Source organism: Squalius cephalus, assembly GCF_949319135.1.
Source record: "Squalius cephalus genome assembly, chromosome: 19".
In the NCBI taxonomy this organism is placed as follows: Eukaryota; Metazoa; Chordata; class Actinopteri; order Cypriniformes; family Leuciscidae; genus Squalius; species Squalius cephalus.
In genome coordinates this window covers 8178043-8196381 of record NC_137140.1, presented here as the reverse complement: position 1 = coordinate 8196381, position 18339 = coordinate 8178043, and the positions used below count along the sequence as shown (strand labels likewise).

General features: G+C 36.7%; 2 protein-coding genes across 6 annotated transcripts in view; both read right to left on the bottom strand.

Annotated features, from left to right (window-relative positions):
• Positions 1-6048, bottom strand: part of sun1a (Sad1 and UNC84 domain containing 1a) — a 31225-nt gene extending 25177 nt beyond the window's left edge. For 4 of the 5 annotated variants that reach the window (XM_079852194.1, XM_079852196.1, XM_079852197.1 and 1 more), the window contains exon 1: positions 5919-6048. The gene's annotated coding sequence lies outside the window, so the exon portion shown is untranslated. Of the gene's footprint in view, positions 1-5487; positions 5599-5918 lie in introns of those variants that run through there. The other variant, XM_079852195.1, reaches the window with a different exon arrangement.
• A 3952-nt stretch (positions 6049-10000) lies between these two features.
• Positions 10001-18339, bottom strand: part of myof (myoferlin) — a 34997-nt gene continuing 26658 nt past the window's right edge. Inside the window, exons 40-54 of the mRNA XM_079851710.1 lie at positions 16890-16988; positions 16189-16317; positions 15783-15938; positions 15581-15672; positions 15326-15496; positions 15082-15230; positions 14784-14923; positions 14596-14684; positions 14425-14520; positions 12396-12537; positions 12213-12312; positions 11927-12114; positions 10882-10991; positions 10645-10792; positions 10001-10560 (exon numbers count right to left, since the gene is read on the bottom strand). Of these exons, the coding sequence (XP_079707836.1) occupies positions 10522-10560; positions 10645-10792; positions 10882-10991; positions 11927-12114; positions 12213-12312; positions 12396-12537; positions 14425-14520; positions 14596-14684; positions 14784-14923; positions 15082-15230; positions 15326-15496; positions 15581-15672; positions 15783-15938; positions 16189-16317; positions 16890-16988 (1848 nt within the window). The 3' untranslated portion in view covers positions 10001-10521. The remainder of the gene's footprint in view (positions 10561-10644; positions 10793-10881; positions 10992-11926; positions 12115-12212; positions 12313-12395; positions 12538-14424; positions 14521-14595; positions 14685-14783; positions 14924-15081; positions 15231-15325; positions 15497-15580; positions 15673-15782; positions 15939-16188; positions 16318-16889; positions 16989-18339) is intronic.

The window sequence follows — 18339 nt, the reverse complement described above, 5'->3', positions numbered from 1 at the left end:
GATCTTTGTAACTGTAAGCGGGGCGGCCTACGAACTCCTGTGTGAGTCTTGAAGCTGACTTCTGCTGATGAAACTGCAAACTATCTTCAGTAAAACTTTTCTTCAATTTATTATAATTCTGACTCTGGGTCGTCTTTCAAACATCTGCTCCTTGGGTCCTAAACTGTTACCCCCCAACAATATATTTAACATTAAATAAAAAAATAAATAAAATTTACAAACGGAACAAAGTTTGCATTTTAACTGAACTTTAGATGTGCTCTGCCACCTGCATGTTGATGTCAGTGTCTACACAACAAATGCTTGTGGTCACATGGCATTGACAACTTCAATATCAAATCATCTAACGTGACATTTGACAACTAGTTACAATCAAGCTGACTAATGCCACTTTCTCTTATGGATCATCTTTCGTTTTAAGCGATTTTTCCTTCCAAATCAAAAGAGTCAGATTTTTGCCAATAAATCACCAGTCATCTCTCAAAAACCTTAAGCACACACATGCAGATACGTGCAGCTCCTTCCACCAGATCCTAGAGGTGTGTTCATGCTATGTCGGAATTACCGTAATTGCAACTTGTAAAAAGCATTTTCACATCCACGAAGAACTCAATTTGTAGCCTGGGAATTTTCAGCGATCTCTTACTTGTAAAATGCAATTTTAGCCAAGTTTGGAAAAATGGAAGCAAATATCATTACAGCACGTTAGATTTACTTTTGCAATTTAACCGATTTCTTTTTATCTCGTCCTCTTTTTTTTAAATAAAAATGTTTCCTCAATTGAAATGGTTTGAAACTAGGGTGATGTTTTTTGGATATACAATCTGAGAAAAGAAATCATTCAATAGGTAAATAAGTTAGACCAGTCGTTCGAGAGAAAAAAAAAACCTGACCAATCATAGGAAACAAATTGGAAAGACCTTAAAGGCGGGCGTACACTGTGTTCAGACATTTGGTAGGTTGTGCACCATCGCACACGTTACGAGTCAGTTAACCTGATAATTGTCAAAACAGTTGGTACACTGCAGAACTGTACTGTACGGCTAGCCGAGCTTTCGTGCTAAACACGAAGACTGGAGCGTGTTGCTCTATAGCTTAGGATAGAAAAAAAAAGAAAAAAAAAAAGAAGTGCGCAAATTATTTGATGAAAAGCAGAGAACAGCACAGCAATTCCTTTCAACAATAATGAGAGTTTATTGAGTGTGACAGCCACTGGGCTTTAATATTCATTGATCTAGCATGTGTGACGTAGTTGTGTTTGATTTGGAAATAGGTGACAGCCTATACACTGATCAAAATCAAACTGACTCTGAACAGCTTTAAAATGTATCGGGAGGTCGAGAGGGGCTCATAAGATACTCTGCTCAGCTTCTAATTCCTCTCATACAACAAGAGTCGCGAGTTGCGACCATAAGAGCATCAACGATTTCCACACAATTTCTCCCAAAAAAAATAAAATAATAATATATACATTTATGACAACTGGGCATGGCGTGCAATAAGAATTTACACTGGGTAAATATATAATGACTACAAAGTCATTTGAATATACCACATTAGCTGGTGCCACTATGACTATGAACCACAACAGCCACATCCATAAGACCATTTAAATTGATGAATTTCATGTCATAGGCTGTTAGGTCACTTTCAAATGAGTGTGAAGTTATTTGCAGCTAAAAATTTTGTAAGTATTTCTTTATTTTAAAACCTTATTAAACCATGTTGTCAGTGCACCAAAAATAAACTGATTCTATGCGTTAATTCTGCCATTAAAACTGATCGAAACGGAGTCCTAAGATATTTCTTATCCTGTAATGCAGGCAAAACCACACAGCAATGATAGGGTTAAACTCTAAAGCAGAGGTCTTCAATCCTGCTCCTGGAGGGCCACTGTCCAGCAGAGTTTAGTTCCAACCTGCTTCAGCACACCTGCCTTTGAATAATCAAGCAATTCTGAAGAGCTTGATGAGCTGATTCAGGTGTGTTTGATTAGGGTTGGAACTAAACTTTGCAGGACAGTGGCCCTCCAGGAGCAGGATTGAAGACCTCTGGTCTAAACCACCAAGAGATCATATGTACAGAAGTGACTGCAGTTAAACTAACCGCCCACTTTAGTCAAAAGATGGCACTACTGAGCCCCTCCACCGCACCCATTTCTAAGGCTTTGCCCATGTCTATTGGCCAGAGTATGTGAGCGGAGTGGAGTGGGAGCGGAGTGGTGTGATTTTGAATGGAGTGCGGAGCGAGCAGATTTTTAAAAAGAGAGCGCTCCACTACTGCTCCATCACGAGTACAATTCATGCCAACGGCCCATTATAGAACTGCATTTTTAGTAAGGATTCACACGTTAAACACATTTAGCTAGCATGATACAGATGGATCACTCAAATCCGAAAAAATTTGAAGGTTATGATGACGCCGATGGACATGAGTGGCTGCGATAGGTTATAGTTCTCAAGCCTACTGAATATGATGTTGTAACACGATCTCACGAAAGTGCACATATATAGCACAAATTTTATTTCTTGTGCCATTTATATGCCGAAAACTGTTTTTGCGTGCAAATGATAAGCACTAAACCCCTTGGGTAGAATTAGGGGTGTGGAGTCCGTGTGTATTACACGCCATAAAGTGCGTATAATATGCATGCGCAAACTGCGTAGGCGCGCAAAAAAATATTTTTGGCGGAAAAAAAAAATGGTACAAGAAATAAATTTCGTGCTATAGATACGGTCTTTTATGAGATTGGGTGAAAGCACATTTTAAACAGGTAACACTTATTCACACGCAATTGCTCTCTCACAAATAAATTGCATTCAAACAAATGTAATCTTACAGTGCTGTCTGTATTTGATTTCGAATTAGCAGAAATCTGTAAATAATGTAGCGACCTGTAAATAATTGATGAAAAGAGTTATTTTCTTCTTTCCAAACAAAATGTGCACTGCAAAAAAAGGCAAGGACTTAACTTTTAATGCTGATAACCATGTAATAAGCTTAGCATGTCAAAGGAAAAGTTTGCACACTATCCAATAAACCACAAACTATTCTCCTAGTATTGCTTATTTTTTGGATTTAATATGCATATATATATTATGAGCAGAACTTTTGCGAGATTTCAAAGCATACTTAATACTTTATTCGCAATTTCCTCGGAGCGGTGTTTCTGATATCAGTGAGCGATACCATACGCTCACATACTCTGCTATTGGCAAGATTCATGCAATTTGAAGCATGCTAAGAGTCTCAAAAACAAACAACTAAAAAGAACATTAAAGTTTGACACATTGCCATGGCAATAGCATTCAAGATATTAAGAATCCTTTCACAGGTGTACATCTGCGTTGTCTTGACATTATTCTGATGAAGTTTGAAGCAAAGCAGGTAAAAATAAGAGGCCGATTTCAAAGCATTTTTAAAGTGACACTTCGTGCAGCCAGTTGGTGGCGCCATGACTTTGACTCACAATAGTCTATGTAGATTAATGACGTCTAAAACATCCAGGTGATAAAATGTTAAAACAAGTTTATTAAAAGTTACTGGACTAGATAAAAACAAATTAACAAGACATTTCGGTGTTCATCCAAACACAATCTTCAGTTGTAAACTCTGGCAAATATACACCTAATAGAGTCACAAGATCAGCACACAAGTAGAAGTCCCATGATAACCACATACTAGTATGCTTGCCAGAGTAGATGGTATTCCTCGCCGCTTATGCTGTATGGACCGGTCGGAGTGCTCACACTCGGGAGGAGGGGGACCAGCATAAGCGGCGAGGAATACCATCTACTCTGGCAAGCTAGTGGTTGACTTGAGTTATTTGAATTTTTTTGGACTCACAATGGTCAAATCTTTGTGATCGGCCTCCTACAACAAACACACAGCAGAAGTTTCATCAAAATCAATGTATGCAGAAGTTACAGCACCCTTCCACACGATTCCTAAGTATATACAAGGTTTCAAAAGTTACAAAAACAAAACAATAGTGCCCTTTGCCACTTAGGGCTTGGGCCCTTTTTAAAAAAAAAAGAAAAAAAAAAAAAAGCCTGCAAGCTCATACAACAGCAAAAATCATACCGTGTACGCCCGGCTTAACACGCCTATTTTTACGTGTTGGATAACATCCATTTCAACCACAATGTAAAACAAACATCCAGAATGATGTTTCAGCATCTGACTCCCACACACTCTTACACAGACAGAGAGAGTGGAATGAGCATCTATGACTAAGCATTCCTGCAAAAATGACACTGAAAACAAAACTGAAGACTTCACGAAAATATATAAGCAATAGGATTTTTTAGAAAGTTAAATTTAAGATGAAATTAGGAGAATTAGGGAGAATCATTGAATTATGAATAATTGACAGCCATTTTGTGAATATAACAATCATGTAATCAATTGGGGGAAAAAGTATTCTGATTAGGAGTATTTTAAAAGTAATATAATCCAATTACAAGTATTTAATTTTAAGAATCTGATTACATAATCCTGATCACATAATTATTTACTACTCATCACTATACTGTGTGTGTGTGTGTGTGTGTGTGTGTGTGTGTGTGTGTGTGTGTGTGTGTGTGTGTGTGTGTGTGTGTGTGTGTGTGTGTGTGTGTGTGAGAAAAAAATCCAAATGTATATCACATTTGCTGACAATAAACATCTGCATGCAGGTAACATGGAGAAACACAATGCTTCTTGTTCATTTACTACTGACACTGTAACAATACAGAGCTGGTTAAAAATTGGCAAACTTCTCCTTTTAGTGACGCATTAGGTTTCACACACACCAGAGAGCTCACTGGCCCTTTTTGGAAGAACAATTACACCAAGAAAACAGTATATCTTGGACTCTCATGCATAAAACTAATTGCAATGTAATGCATTAAAAATACAAACAGAATACAGGCCGATGTTGTTGTATTATAATTATCTAAAGCAAGTACAGATAGACTTGGTCCAACTAATTAGAGCAGAAATACAATATCAAGTCTTTAGACAAAGAGACAAACAGGACAAGAAATGACAGACAGGTCTAACCTATAAATGAGTGTCTGATTTTCACAACACAAGAATTAAAGACAAGCTATTTATAAATTTATATTATAATAACACCACATCTCTCTCCAAAAAAAAAAAAAAAAAAAAAAAAATCCAACACAAGTGTAAGTCTTAGCTTGTGGATGAAAGGAGGGTGTGTGTACAACGACAGACACAATCTCTCATGTAACGTTACTACAGTGAAATTGCAATAAGCATACTGTTTTGTGGATGCAGTGTGGATACATTTAAGCTATACAAATATGAAAAAAATATTTTCAAATATGAAAAAACAACGCTAAATATTTTAAGCGAATGTGCAGTCAATCGCCCAGCAGTGTGTTGTATTATTCCCAAAGCAGGTTTCATGATAATACGCGGTCTCATACAAATGCAGCGTCTTCTCTTCGCTTCATTTATGGAGAAACAGAGACTTACTGCTACTCGGACAGGTCTTGAGTCCTCCAACCTCAAAAATCCCAGCCTTCAACAGACGAAAAAGCACCAGTTTCACCGTTATACCGTTATAATCCATATGTGGCAGCCTGAGCCGGAGCAGCTCAAATATCGCATCATCAAGGGAAAGCGGCTGAACGAACCAATGAGAAGAGCATCGGCCTACCGCCGCGAAATACAAACACGACAAACAATTGATCATCCAACATTAAATAAAACACAGCATTTCACACACTGATGATTCATTAAACCGCACAATAAACGTACCAAACGCCATGGAGAAAATGTATACTTTCCTATAACGGAAAAGGGTAACGTTAAACTAGTTTTGGGTAACGTTAAGGTAAATATTGAATCAACAGCACCTGTCTGAGTTGACTAGCCAGTTAGCAGCTCAAACAGAACTTAAAGTAATTTACCTGCTCAAACGTCGTTATTTTTCTCTCAGAGCTATAAGAACTGAACTGTAGTTAAGCACTGAACGTTAGATCGTCTTCGCTTCACATTATAGTATGATGTTACGGCGTTAACTGTCGAGTCGTTTCTCTAATCACGCCTCAGGTGGCTATTTAAATATTACGTCACGCACTTGACCTTGAGAAACGACGTCATATCCGCCAAGCATTATTACCTTGTTTTACTTTATTTATTTATTTGTAATTAATAATAATATTTATTCATTGTAATATATTTAATATAAAGTTTTATTTAAACAGTGCCTTTATTTTTAATTTTATAGCCTATATTATGACATATCCATTATTTTTGATTTATGGAATTTATTTTCATTTTACTATACTTTGGTCATAATTGTAGCATATTTTATAATGAGATATTAACACCCACTTGTATATTTTCCCCCTGCATTTCCCTTAAGGAGGGCTTGTACTGTTCTTTTTTTTTTTTACGTTTTTTTAATTACAAATTAAGTAAATATCAAAATTAAGAGAAACCTGCTCTGATGCACCTGGGGCCAGTTGTTCAAAACTAATCGGATTGGATCAAATCTTGAACATAGGTTGTTCAAAAGAAAAAAGTATTCTGAAATCGGAATAGATCACAAAATCCAATCTTGGTTTTGATCTGGATTGTATGGCCAGTTTGTGTTTTTTTGTGTGTTTTTTTGTAGCAAGATTGGGAGACCCTTGATCAAAAAAAAAATACAAAAAAAATAAAATCTAGATTATACTGATCCCACCAGAAGCGTGGATTTCAACCACAAAAATAAGTAATGTAATATGTAATGTAATAAAACTTTAAAATTAGTCGAAAATACACAATTTGTAATTGTGTATACTTTTTATTTTCCTCTTGATTAGTTTAACCTTTATAGTGCTTAAGTATAAAGTACACAATGGGCTACCAATAGAGTGGTGCAGGTATGACATCACTTTATAGGCCAAAACGCGGAAGCGAGTTAGCATTTTAGCACTTCCGATTCCATCGTCCCAAAGTCAATGTTTTTTTTTGTTTTTGTATGGGATTATGGTTAAATGGCTGAAATAAGGTCTGTGGTGAACATAAGATCAAGATACTTTAACATTTTATTATATGATACATCAGTATTACCCCACTTGTGATTTTTACAAGTTGTTACGTGTCTGAAAAAAGGCGGTTGCTAATGCTAACAATTGTCTTAATTTAGACTACAGAGTCTGTCGGGGAGATTAAACAGCATCATGCCGAACGTCAGCTCAATCTGCTTTTACAGCCTGGTAATGCTTATAATTGTGCTCTTATAAACTATTCTAACACAAACTTTCTTGGAAAATGTTTTATTAAAAACTGAAAGAGTTGTCGGAATATTAGTGGTGGTGACGTTGAAGTTGTGGGACCGTGGTGTAGTTCGTTTATAGCCTACCTTTAGCTTTTTACTTCTGACGACTGCATTTAAGCTTCAAAGTTCATAAAAGTTGTGTTCATCTGTGAAAATTATCGTGATGGAAAAAACATGTACATATCATAAACGTAAAGTAAGATAAAAGTAAAGCGATAATCCAAAGGCTTATGGAAAAATCCTACTGGGTTCTTGTCGAGGGAACCAGTGTGATGCTAACTGCCGATTGGCCTAAAAAGTGACGTCATATACCTGCACCCCTGAATAAAAGATACAAAATATAAATAATCCCCTAAACAGATGTCAATAGCAAAGAAAAATATTAACTGTCATTTGTCACAGTATATTAATTACAATCTTGAAAAAGCATGTGCTTGCTCTGGGCAGTCTGGCCATCCTTTGGAAATTAGACAAATTGAATGACTTGGCTCACCAATGCGATTGACACATTTCATCACATCACTGACAGTTGATTTATTCACTCCTAAATTGTCACCAACAACTTGGTAGAAAGTCCCATTTTTGCATAGAAGCACAGAGCAATGAGGACCTGTTCTTCCACAGACTCCTTTGGGTTCTAGGTTGAAGTTTTGGCCTGATAAGGTCTGCAATGTAATATCAGCATTCCCAAAGCAAAAGTGAGCATACAGTTCCTCTGATGTGTACTTCTCCAGTGGTGTCAACATACACTCTTTTATGAAATTCGTTCCTTCCAAACTGGTGGTGGTGATGGACAATGCCTGCCATGTCAATGCCTCTCATGTAAGTCCTCTGAGAAAGGCTGAATAAGATGACTGTGTGATTGGTCTTTTCAAACACACCCAGACAAGGCTTGTGTTGACTTCTCTCAATCATGACCAAGGCCAATAAACTCTACATTCACCACACCAAAGAGATGGTCGCATGGTCTCAAAAGTATTCCCAGTTGCAGAAACCCACGCCTTGCTGGAGGGTGTTATGCCTCAATAGTAGGAAGTTTAATTCTACTAAGGGTGGAGAAGTGCCTAACAAAAATATATTTGAGATGAGATCACCCAAAAAGTGAATGTCATGGTGTGTGGCCAGAAGAGAACTACAGAGCAAGTGAAATATATATGGAAAGATAAGAAGGCCAGGGCAACAACGGACAAAATGCACCAAAACAGGCCCTTAAGGAGAGGTGATTACACAGATGTGGTTCTTGACATCATTGGAGGTAGAAACTAGCAATCTCTGCATGGATTTAAGGTTTTGTTGGGGATGGTGAGTCCACGACTGAAAAAGAAAGTGACACAGTTCCTATTGCAGGAGCATTTATTCTGGATCTCAGTCCTGTTGAGGAACCAGGTGGATCCTCACTGGTAGATCCAGTAGTTATTGCCACAGGAGCTCCGAAAAGAGGCCAGAAGTGTTCTTTCCCAAGCAAAGATGATGATGCCTAAATCACTTGTTAAACGAGAACCCGAAAGAGCAGAAATACAGATTCATCTGGCAGAGGAACAAATCACTCTTACCCAACAACTGCAAACCAAATCAGAGCTTCGGAACACTGGACTCTCTTTAAATGAAGAGCTCTAAACATTATTTTGTTAACTATTGGCCTTTTATCCTCTTTATGATTTAAGTCACATGTTCCAATGGATTTGTGGAAAATGTATATTTGTTTGTATTTATTTGTTGTGGGTCAGCTGAACGGTCTGTTGAAATTAAAGTGAAAAAGGAAGGGGATGTTTGTATTATTTTATTGTTTCTTCAAATAAAAACAGTTAAAGTGACCCCACATTGACTATTATACTTATTATTTTATTTTTTAGCTAGCTACTATAGCTAGTAGTCTACAAAGTGATATTTGATCTATTTTAGAGCGCTAATAATCCGGATTTGGTAATCTGAAAAAGTGTGCATCTGAATCAGGGTGATCCAATCCCTATTTTGCTCAAAAGTAAGATGGATTACCTGATCCTGGATAGCAAAACATGGGATTTCCAAACCTTTTTGAACAGCTGGGCCCTGGACAGGTTTGAGAAGCACTGTTCTAGGGTACTGTGCTCTGTCATATGCATTTCATGGTGCATTCAGTTTATTTTTCCTCGTTTAAATGGTTTTATACTTAAAGAAGTGAAAAGTACTTTTGGAAAACATGTAATCATCATGTATGAGATCAAAATTTCAGTTTTATCACTAGCTGAATAAATTGTCTAAAATGTAAGTACCTTAACATTAACTTGTTTTATAAACTCATCACATTTTTAATCATACAGATGATAGAAAAAGAGCACTTGTGAGATATTAACTATACGATTTTAATATTAAAAATCAAGAACCTGAACAGGGACATAGCACAAATAATATATTGTATAGGTAGGTATAGTAAAGGTTGGTAGGACCAGAATGAACAGAAATCAAGAGATAAAAGGTATTCAACATACAATCCAAAGAAAATTTTAAAGAGGAGACCAAATATGCCAGAAATTATTAGACTTCTGGTGTAAAACATAAGTTAGTTTTCAAATGGTAAAAGGGATGCAACTTGACAACCAAATATTAACAGAAGGGAAATGAGGAGTGGACCATAACAAAAGTATACATTTTTTCCTTGTCAAATAGGTACAAAACTGCAACACACATTCTAGGCCATGGTCAAGGTGTAAATCGGCTACTCCGACAAGGCAAAAGATTTACCAATAATCTTCTGAACAGTTCTATGAATTTCTTTCCATTAAGCTTTGATCATATCGCAATCCCAGAATACATGCATCAGGACCAATAGACTTACACTTGAAACATTTGGACAATTTAAATTTACACAAAAACCAATGGACACAATTTAAACAAACATATTGTGTCTTTATTTAACAATTTAATAACTTTTTTAATCAATAAACTTTAAAATGATCAGAGAATATAATACAATAAAAGATTTTCACAATAGAAAACACTTCATGGTTTGTGTACAAATGTTTCCAAACATCAGTGAAACCTGAACAAAAAAGTGAATTCATGATGAAACGTAATAATGGTGCAAAAGAGTGATTAATGGAAAATGCCTAAACAACCACATGAAAAATGAACAACCACAACAAAACGAACACTGTATTGATGGTCTGTATGAACCATTTCTGTTAACTGCTTTCACTGTGTGAAACCCTGATCATGCCAAATACATTACATGGATAAAACAACAAAAAGTTGAACTCCTCCTGCACTCAATTGAAGGGTTTGACGATTTTCATGGAGATGTAGTTCTGAAAAAAAATAAAAAAAATAATTAGCATTGTACATCTTAAGTGAAAAGTCTGAACATAAGGATTGATGAAGTGAGTCCTTACTGGTAATGAATACAACAAGATCCCAATGAATAATAGCACCAGGACTAGCACAATCAGGCCAATGAACATCCACTTAAATTTTCGCCACACTATGAACTTGCACGTCTTGCATGGACTTGAGAACCAAAAGAATGAGGTTTCGGGTCGCCTGAGAGGTTTAAAAGAGAAACAAATCTTGAGGTCATCTTCTGTTAACACACAGAACAATAAACATATATAAAGCGAGAACTCAATTACTTTGGAGGATCCAGTTTCGGATTCATATTGGGCTCATCTCTGCCTTTTCCAGTAGGTCTCTCATCCGCTTCCTTCTCATTCACAATCTCCAAAGTCAACTCCACCTTTCCCTGAAACAACATATAAACAAGACCCAATTAAAAGAACACAGTTGATGGACCCCATTGACTTCCATAGTAGGAAAAAAAAAATACTATGGAAGTCAATGGGTCTGCTCCTATTGAACAGGAGTCAAATACTGCCTTGCTTGAGTAGGGAATACTTAGTCACAATCACAATGGTGTTGACTTGTAATGTTGGAAGGTGCAAGTATCCAAAGTAAATGTTTAACGGGTGCGAGTTATTTTTGGTTTTCAGTAAAGGATCCAGAGCATTAAAGGCTGCAAAGAATCATAAATATGGAGAGAACGCCACAACGGAAAATCTGACATCCGTGCTTGTAGTCTCAATATCAAACAGGATGACTCTGAACACACTGTTTTAGGTCAAATGGAGGGGGAAAAACTGAAAGAAATGGTTGTTCTGTCAGTTCATTTGGAAGAAAAGGAACAGGGAGCAGCTTCTGCCAAACCCCCCGAAACAAAAACAAAAATCTGTTGACATATTGTTCCATTTTACCATAATGCTGTGTAAAGAGTAGACAAAGTGTGATAACATTTTTCAGTGATGAACCTATTCTTACAATAACTTTTGTTAATACCCATACGATCCATCTGTCTGTGGGCGGGGATACAAAAATGCTTAAATACAATCTGAAGTTTTCACGAAAGCCCTGGAGTTGTCAAAAGTCAAAAATCTGCTTACAAATAAACGTGAATTTCTCGGACCAGGTAACACGAAAAAGTAAACATTGTTCATTTACATATACTACCAACATTGAAACAATACAAAGTGGGTTGGAAATTGGTGAACATACACTTTAAAATATGGAAGAGGATTTAATCCATTGGGAATTGACTGGATCATGAAAAATCTGTCATACTGCACCATACAGGAACACACACACACACAAAAAGACAAGATTATTTGCATTAGCTGTACTTACACCAAGCTCCCTCTTCCCATCTTTATCCATGTAGCATGGCCACCATCCTCTAACTGTCTTCTGGTCAAAAAGAGACTTGAATTGGTCTGATTTTGGAAGCGTAGTTCCATCCGGCACCATGCTGAGGTTACATTTCTCTGGTGTTTTGGAAGGGTTGATGAGGTGGTGCAGATCAAGTTCAATAGCACCTGTAACACAAGCGAGATAATACACAAGAGGACCCAAAAATGTAAAGAAAAATACAATTCCCAAAAGCTCAGAAAGGAGCTGCATACAGACATCTCACCTAGGTAATCATCCAGTGAGAATTTGTCATTATCCCATATTTGAACAATCAGCTTGGGTGGGATTCTAAACTCTGATTTGTCAAGGTTCCAGAAATGCTCCTTTTTTATTGTAAAAGAAAGAGAACATTTTAATACATCCTTGTGCTTTTCATAACACATATTAAACAGCCAATCTAAATTACCTTTTTAGATACAAGACATAGCTGCTCCGCAGGCAGGTATTCAAATCCAAAGACAAATCTCCAGTTGAAATTTCCATCGCCATCCAAAGAGCGATAATGGACATCTGTTTTTTGCTTATCTTCTTCCATACCTGGCATCCAACTAATTAAAGACACAAATGCATGAATGAATTGAAAAATAAGAAATGTATTTCGTAAAAAACACATTAAAGTGCCCCATTATGCTTTTTTGGATATTACCTTTCATGTAGTGAATAACATAGCTGTTTATTAATGTAAAAGGTTTTGCAAAATATCAAAGAGTAGATAGTTCTTGTCTCCAAAAAGACAGAATCGGTTCTGAAATGCCTGAAACAAGTAATTAGCAATTCCAGTCTTACTTCCTGCTCGAACCTACGCAGGGTTCAGGCTTGTAACAAATTTGCATTATGCCAGCCTAAGGTCCTCATTGGCTGCCCGCGAACAACATCTACTTTGACACGCCCTCAAACACTGTAGTTATAGCTGAGGCCTGGAAGAGTTTGTTTCATGTTGAGAAGACACTGTTCTGCGCTACGAAAGTAAATCCACTTGCGAAGGATGAGGACTCTGGTTCGAGTTGATACTGTAAAGCCAACGCCATCGTTTCTGTTCATATCACTGCTTTTCAAGTGCTGAGGAAGTGCTTTCAAGTGCTTTTCGTTTCTGACACATGATAGACCAATCACAAAAGACTAGGCCATCTGACCAATCAGAGCAGAGTATGCTCTCGCATTGGAGGGATTTAGAGAGACAGAAACCTTGATCAAACCATTTCAGGCACTGTGAGAAAAGAGGTGATGCTGCAATGCATATTGAGAAAATTAAAGTGTTTTTTGAGCTTGGATGCATGTAAACCTATTGTAGGAGACCTCAAACAAAATTAGGAATCTTTAAAATAGCATAATAGGGGCACTTCAAAGCAAGACACCAAGTGAATAAGGCTAGAAATTTAACCTATCAAATCAAGGAAATATGATGATATCTATTAATCATAATACAAAGACAATTGTTTTCTGAAACATTGTGTTTGAATATACAAATGAGACTATCTTTATAAATATGAACTCATTCACATACATTTCCATAACAGAATTTTGTTGACAAAATCCCCTACCTAAAAACCTTTAACTCTAATATCTCTTTTTATCATTCCATAAATCAGAAAATACTGTCAACAGCTGAAAAAAAACAAAAAAAAAACACCATGTTTTTAGGAAAGAAATGTTAAATAAATCAGGGGAATGATATATGAACAAACCCCTCTGAAAAAAACTATAGTATATAGATGGTGATGTGGAGACTTCTGGCTCACTGTATGAGAAAAACACATTTTGACAAAACAGTCTTTAAAAATATGTACTGTTATTGAAATCTACGGACAAAGACTATTAAAAAAAAAAAAAAAAGACAATATATATTTTTTTAAAGTGTTAAAAAAATAAAATAAATACAGCACACTTTTACAGTGTATTTTGGGTGTTTTCTTTCCACTAGTCTGAAATAACACATTTTATGAAAGCAAAATAGCCTAAATCTCAAAAACAAAACAATAGTTTTGTCTGTTTGTCGAGTTCACGCGCATAGGTTTAGTACGTACGATCATGCGCCCGAACTCGACAATCGACTACTGTGGGCTTCGACCAAAAACAGGATGTAAATACAGGTATGAGCGCTGGCTGAAATAACATCATTTTTATTCATATCTTGCACATCTATTGCAGTCAGATTCACCCGCGTTCACTCTGAAGGAATCACTCACATGGCTGGGCACTTGTAATGACACATCAAGGATGTTAAGAGGCTAAAAGCAGGTTTAAAACTTGCCCCATTGAAGTCAACAGGGTGCAAATTTTAAAAAGAGGATAACACGGTATTTTAAAAAGAGGATAACACCGATTTTTGTTGTTGTTCTCTGTATTGACAGCACTCCAAATTTACAAAAAAATTAGCTCAATGTTAAAATTGACCGGAGTTCTCCTTTAAGAGACAGCAAAGATTTTTTACATACCCCTTTACATAGACGTCACTCATATTTTCACCAGTAATGCTGGTTTCATCCAAAACGACGTCAGACGTGTTCCAAACGATGACTCGCAGAAAGCATCTGATAAAAAGATTCAACATGAGTCTATCGTCGATAAACATAAAAGTAGAACTGAAAGTACCAATTTCTTCTCACTTTTTTGCCTTGCGTGGAGATATGTCAAAAGGAGGTCCAGGAGGCCCAAGGCCTTTGGGAAAAATGTCAACCCACATCTGGAGTTTTCCCTATAAAACAGATAAAGCAGTGTTTTGAGCTTGCTTTCAAACAAAAAGGGGTCTATAAAGTATATCACAGGAACAACCAGCTAGTAAGCAGCCTCACACCTGCGGAAGAGTCGGTTGGAAGCTACTAAAAAGAGTTCTGGTTTCAACATGCTCCGGAACAAGGCCTTGAGTTCTGAGGACGTGCAGAGCAATCCGTTCACTTGGCGGACCCAGGTGTTCGTGAATTTTCTTGTTCGCTTCTGAAATGCATACATATAAGGTATAACTAGACAGCTTTGAATGTTGGATTGACAAAGCATTGACTAGAACTTTCAAACAGCTTTTATAATATAATATATTAACAGTTTGTCAAGCCATCATAATGGTGTTCAAAAGAACAAATAGCTCTTAAAATCACCAAAGTCAGAGAGGCAATACAATCGGCCACCAAAGGATAAAGTGTTTCCATTGTCTTCACTCCTGGGTTGACTCAATCCTTTCAAACGGGCATGATGTTCAAGAATCTGAGATGGTTTGAGCTGATCGCGCCACTGGTTTGATCCAGAACTATTTAATGAATAATACATTAGTTAACTAATGCCTTTACTGTTGTCCTCAATGAAAATACTAAGTTTGCATTAAATAAATCGTATGGGTCTCACATGCAGTATGTCTGGGGTAAACCACAGTAGGAACCGAAGTGAGAAAGGAAGCGGTTTTCCAAGTCAATCACCGTCTCCCCAACTTTCTCATCATGGGTGAGCAAATCAAAGTCATAGACGGCAATTTTCAGGTCTTTGTCTTGTGGGAGGAAGCATGTCACTTCAAACATTCTGTTGAGAGAACAGAAAACGGTTATAGGTCAGTCCTCGTCTGAATGCACGATAAACTCTCAATAAATCTATGGCATTCATTACCTGCCAAACACGGGGTTGAGTGAATACGGCACATAGTTGTCTCTGTCATCAATAGACTTTTTCCCCAAAGAGATTTTGATGTATGGGTCACACTGAAAAAGAAAAGGAACGTTGCTTTTTCTTTTTACTTAGAAGGAATTCAACAAATTGAGTAACTGACACTCAAAATTAGATTTCTAAAATGCTAAACGATAAAAAGTACTTTGCCATTGTTGTCTTTGGGTTGCAGGTCGATGGCTTGAACCACGTAGATTCTGACCACACACTCCTGAGAGACGCTGTCGGGCAGCTCTCTGAACTGACGTGGCGGAGGAGCCACCCCTGGATCATCTGGCAATGGGTAGACCTTAAAGGAGCCCTGAAAACAATCAATTGGAATTATTAGAATTAGCCTCAGCATATTAGAATGATTTATGAAGGATAATGTGACACTGAAGATTAATAACATTGTACACAACTAAGAACATGAAATGCTGTTTTCAAACCATTTTAATTCTATAATGTGACATTTCCAATTGATACAGAATATTCCAAAAAAACAACAACATTGTAGCATGTTATAGTACCAAATCCATTCATTTGTAGATCAAATTAATAAAACATCTTGCCTTGAATTCTCCAACTACAGCGGGATCATCATCGTCACTTTCTTTTTTCCCACGTTGCAATTTGAATGTTTTGCAGAAATCGGTAAGACCCATGAATTCATTTACACTTTCAAGCTCACAGTCATACACCTATGAAAGCCAACAAAACAAGAACATGGTTACAAGTACTAAACAATACAAGAACTCCAGTAAAAATAACCTTTGCGGATCTAAGGATTCTAAAGTCATGCAATAGCTTTGTGTAAGGAACAGTTGTTATTCACAGAAAATATTTTTCTCCAATGAGCTGTTAACCGCTCATCCAGATCACTAAATCAGTGAACTTAATTAGTCCAGGTTTTGAGAACTGAACCAACTCATTCATTCAAAAGATCAGATTCAAAAGAAAAATTTGGTTCACAAATCAGACATCTGTACTTCATGAGCATTCATGAATGCACTAAGGAAAGCTAGGGCGGACGTTATGATCTCCAGTGAATAACGCCTTCGAAAAATCGAATGATATGACCAGATATTAACAAAAATCTGTTCCTCACACATCAAATGTACGGCTTGAGAAGAATAGCACAACTTTCGTGGTGCTTTCAAAGCCTTAGTCTATGCAATAACATACCTTAAATCTAGAAAGATATTTAGTAATTTATTAAATGTAACATTAAATAAATATTCATATCTGCATTGTTTAGCTCGACAGAACTCACTTCTAATGTGTCATAACCTTTGTCAAGGTATGGGCGGCATTTCTCACTCGCTCCAACAGAAGCATAAAACTTACTCCACCAATCAACAGTCTCTTTCTCCTGTAAGGTTAATAAAAAGTTAATTTCATTGTCATGATAGAGGTAATAGAGATATGATGATAAATTATCATCAACTTATTAAACTTACGTTAATTTTAAAGTGTGTAAACTTGTCACAGAACTCACCTTCTCACGCTGTTGAAACACCAGGAAATGCGCAGAGACACACACACAGAAAAAAACAAACAAATTGTTAAGATTTGTTAAGATGGAATATTAATAGGCTTGGAAAACCTTTTACATAGATATATGGTTTCAGTCTAATTGCAACTTTATCAGTGTAACAAGATTCAAAAGAAATGTTTTTATCTCAAATATAAGTAAAAAGGAACAAAATTTATGCTAGAATTTCAAGTGCTGAATGTAAATTTAAAGGTATAGCGGAGGATTTTCTTTTTCCGGGTGGATCATCAAGACTATTGGTCCTCCTAAGTGTCAATCATTCTGGCGATATGTTTACGTAAGCCGCCGTACGTGCTCGTGCACACGATGGCGTGCGCTCAAAACACAGGTTGGGCTTCCCACTGATGCCTCAGTCGCAAAGTTTCTTGACAGGTAAAGTTTGGCATGCTATTTGGAGAAATCCATTTAAAATCACTGCTAGTAAAAGTTAATGTAAGCTATGATTAGCTCGTGCATACGTTTAATAGGCGTTCCCTCTCGGGAGCAGGTAGAGTGTTGCGCATGTGCATTTTTTCAAAAAGTGGAGAGGGTGGTTCTTTTCTAAAATTCAGGAAAATCCTCTGCAATACCTTTAATAAAAACTTAAAGCAAATTGACAAATGTATACACTGATCAAGTTTATTTAATACTTTCCATTATTAAACACCTTTAGTACACACAAGGGAGTTAATTTTAAATTAAGCAATAGGATAAATTTGGTTAATTGAATGCAGACAAGCAAATATGAATGCAGACAAAAAATTAAATGTTGAATTCAGAAAGGCAGTAGAGAAACTGAAAGTGAAAAACAGCACACTTCAATGTAATTTAGTAGGATTTCATGTATAGAAGGTCAGCTGTACAAAATCACCTGAACGGGAAATTAGATTGATCATTATGAGCACAACATATTGATTAGAGATTCCCTCAATTTAACCCATTTCTATCTACAGAAGATTCACACAATCAGCCCGAGCGGAGGTAAACTTAAAGTCCACCTGTGTTGAAAATCAAGCTTTTAATGTTGTTTATATGTTTTTAATAAGACAAACCATGTGCAAATTCATCAGTCAACACTGTTGAGTATTTTCTCCTCAAAACTGCAGTGAACCAAAGACAGTCTCAAAAACAGTTTGAAATCACCTGTTCTCTATGCCACAAACATGTTGTAACCAATCACGTTAACGTG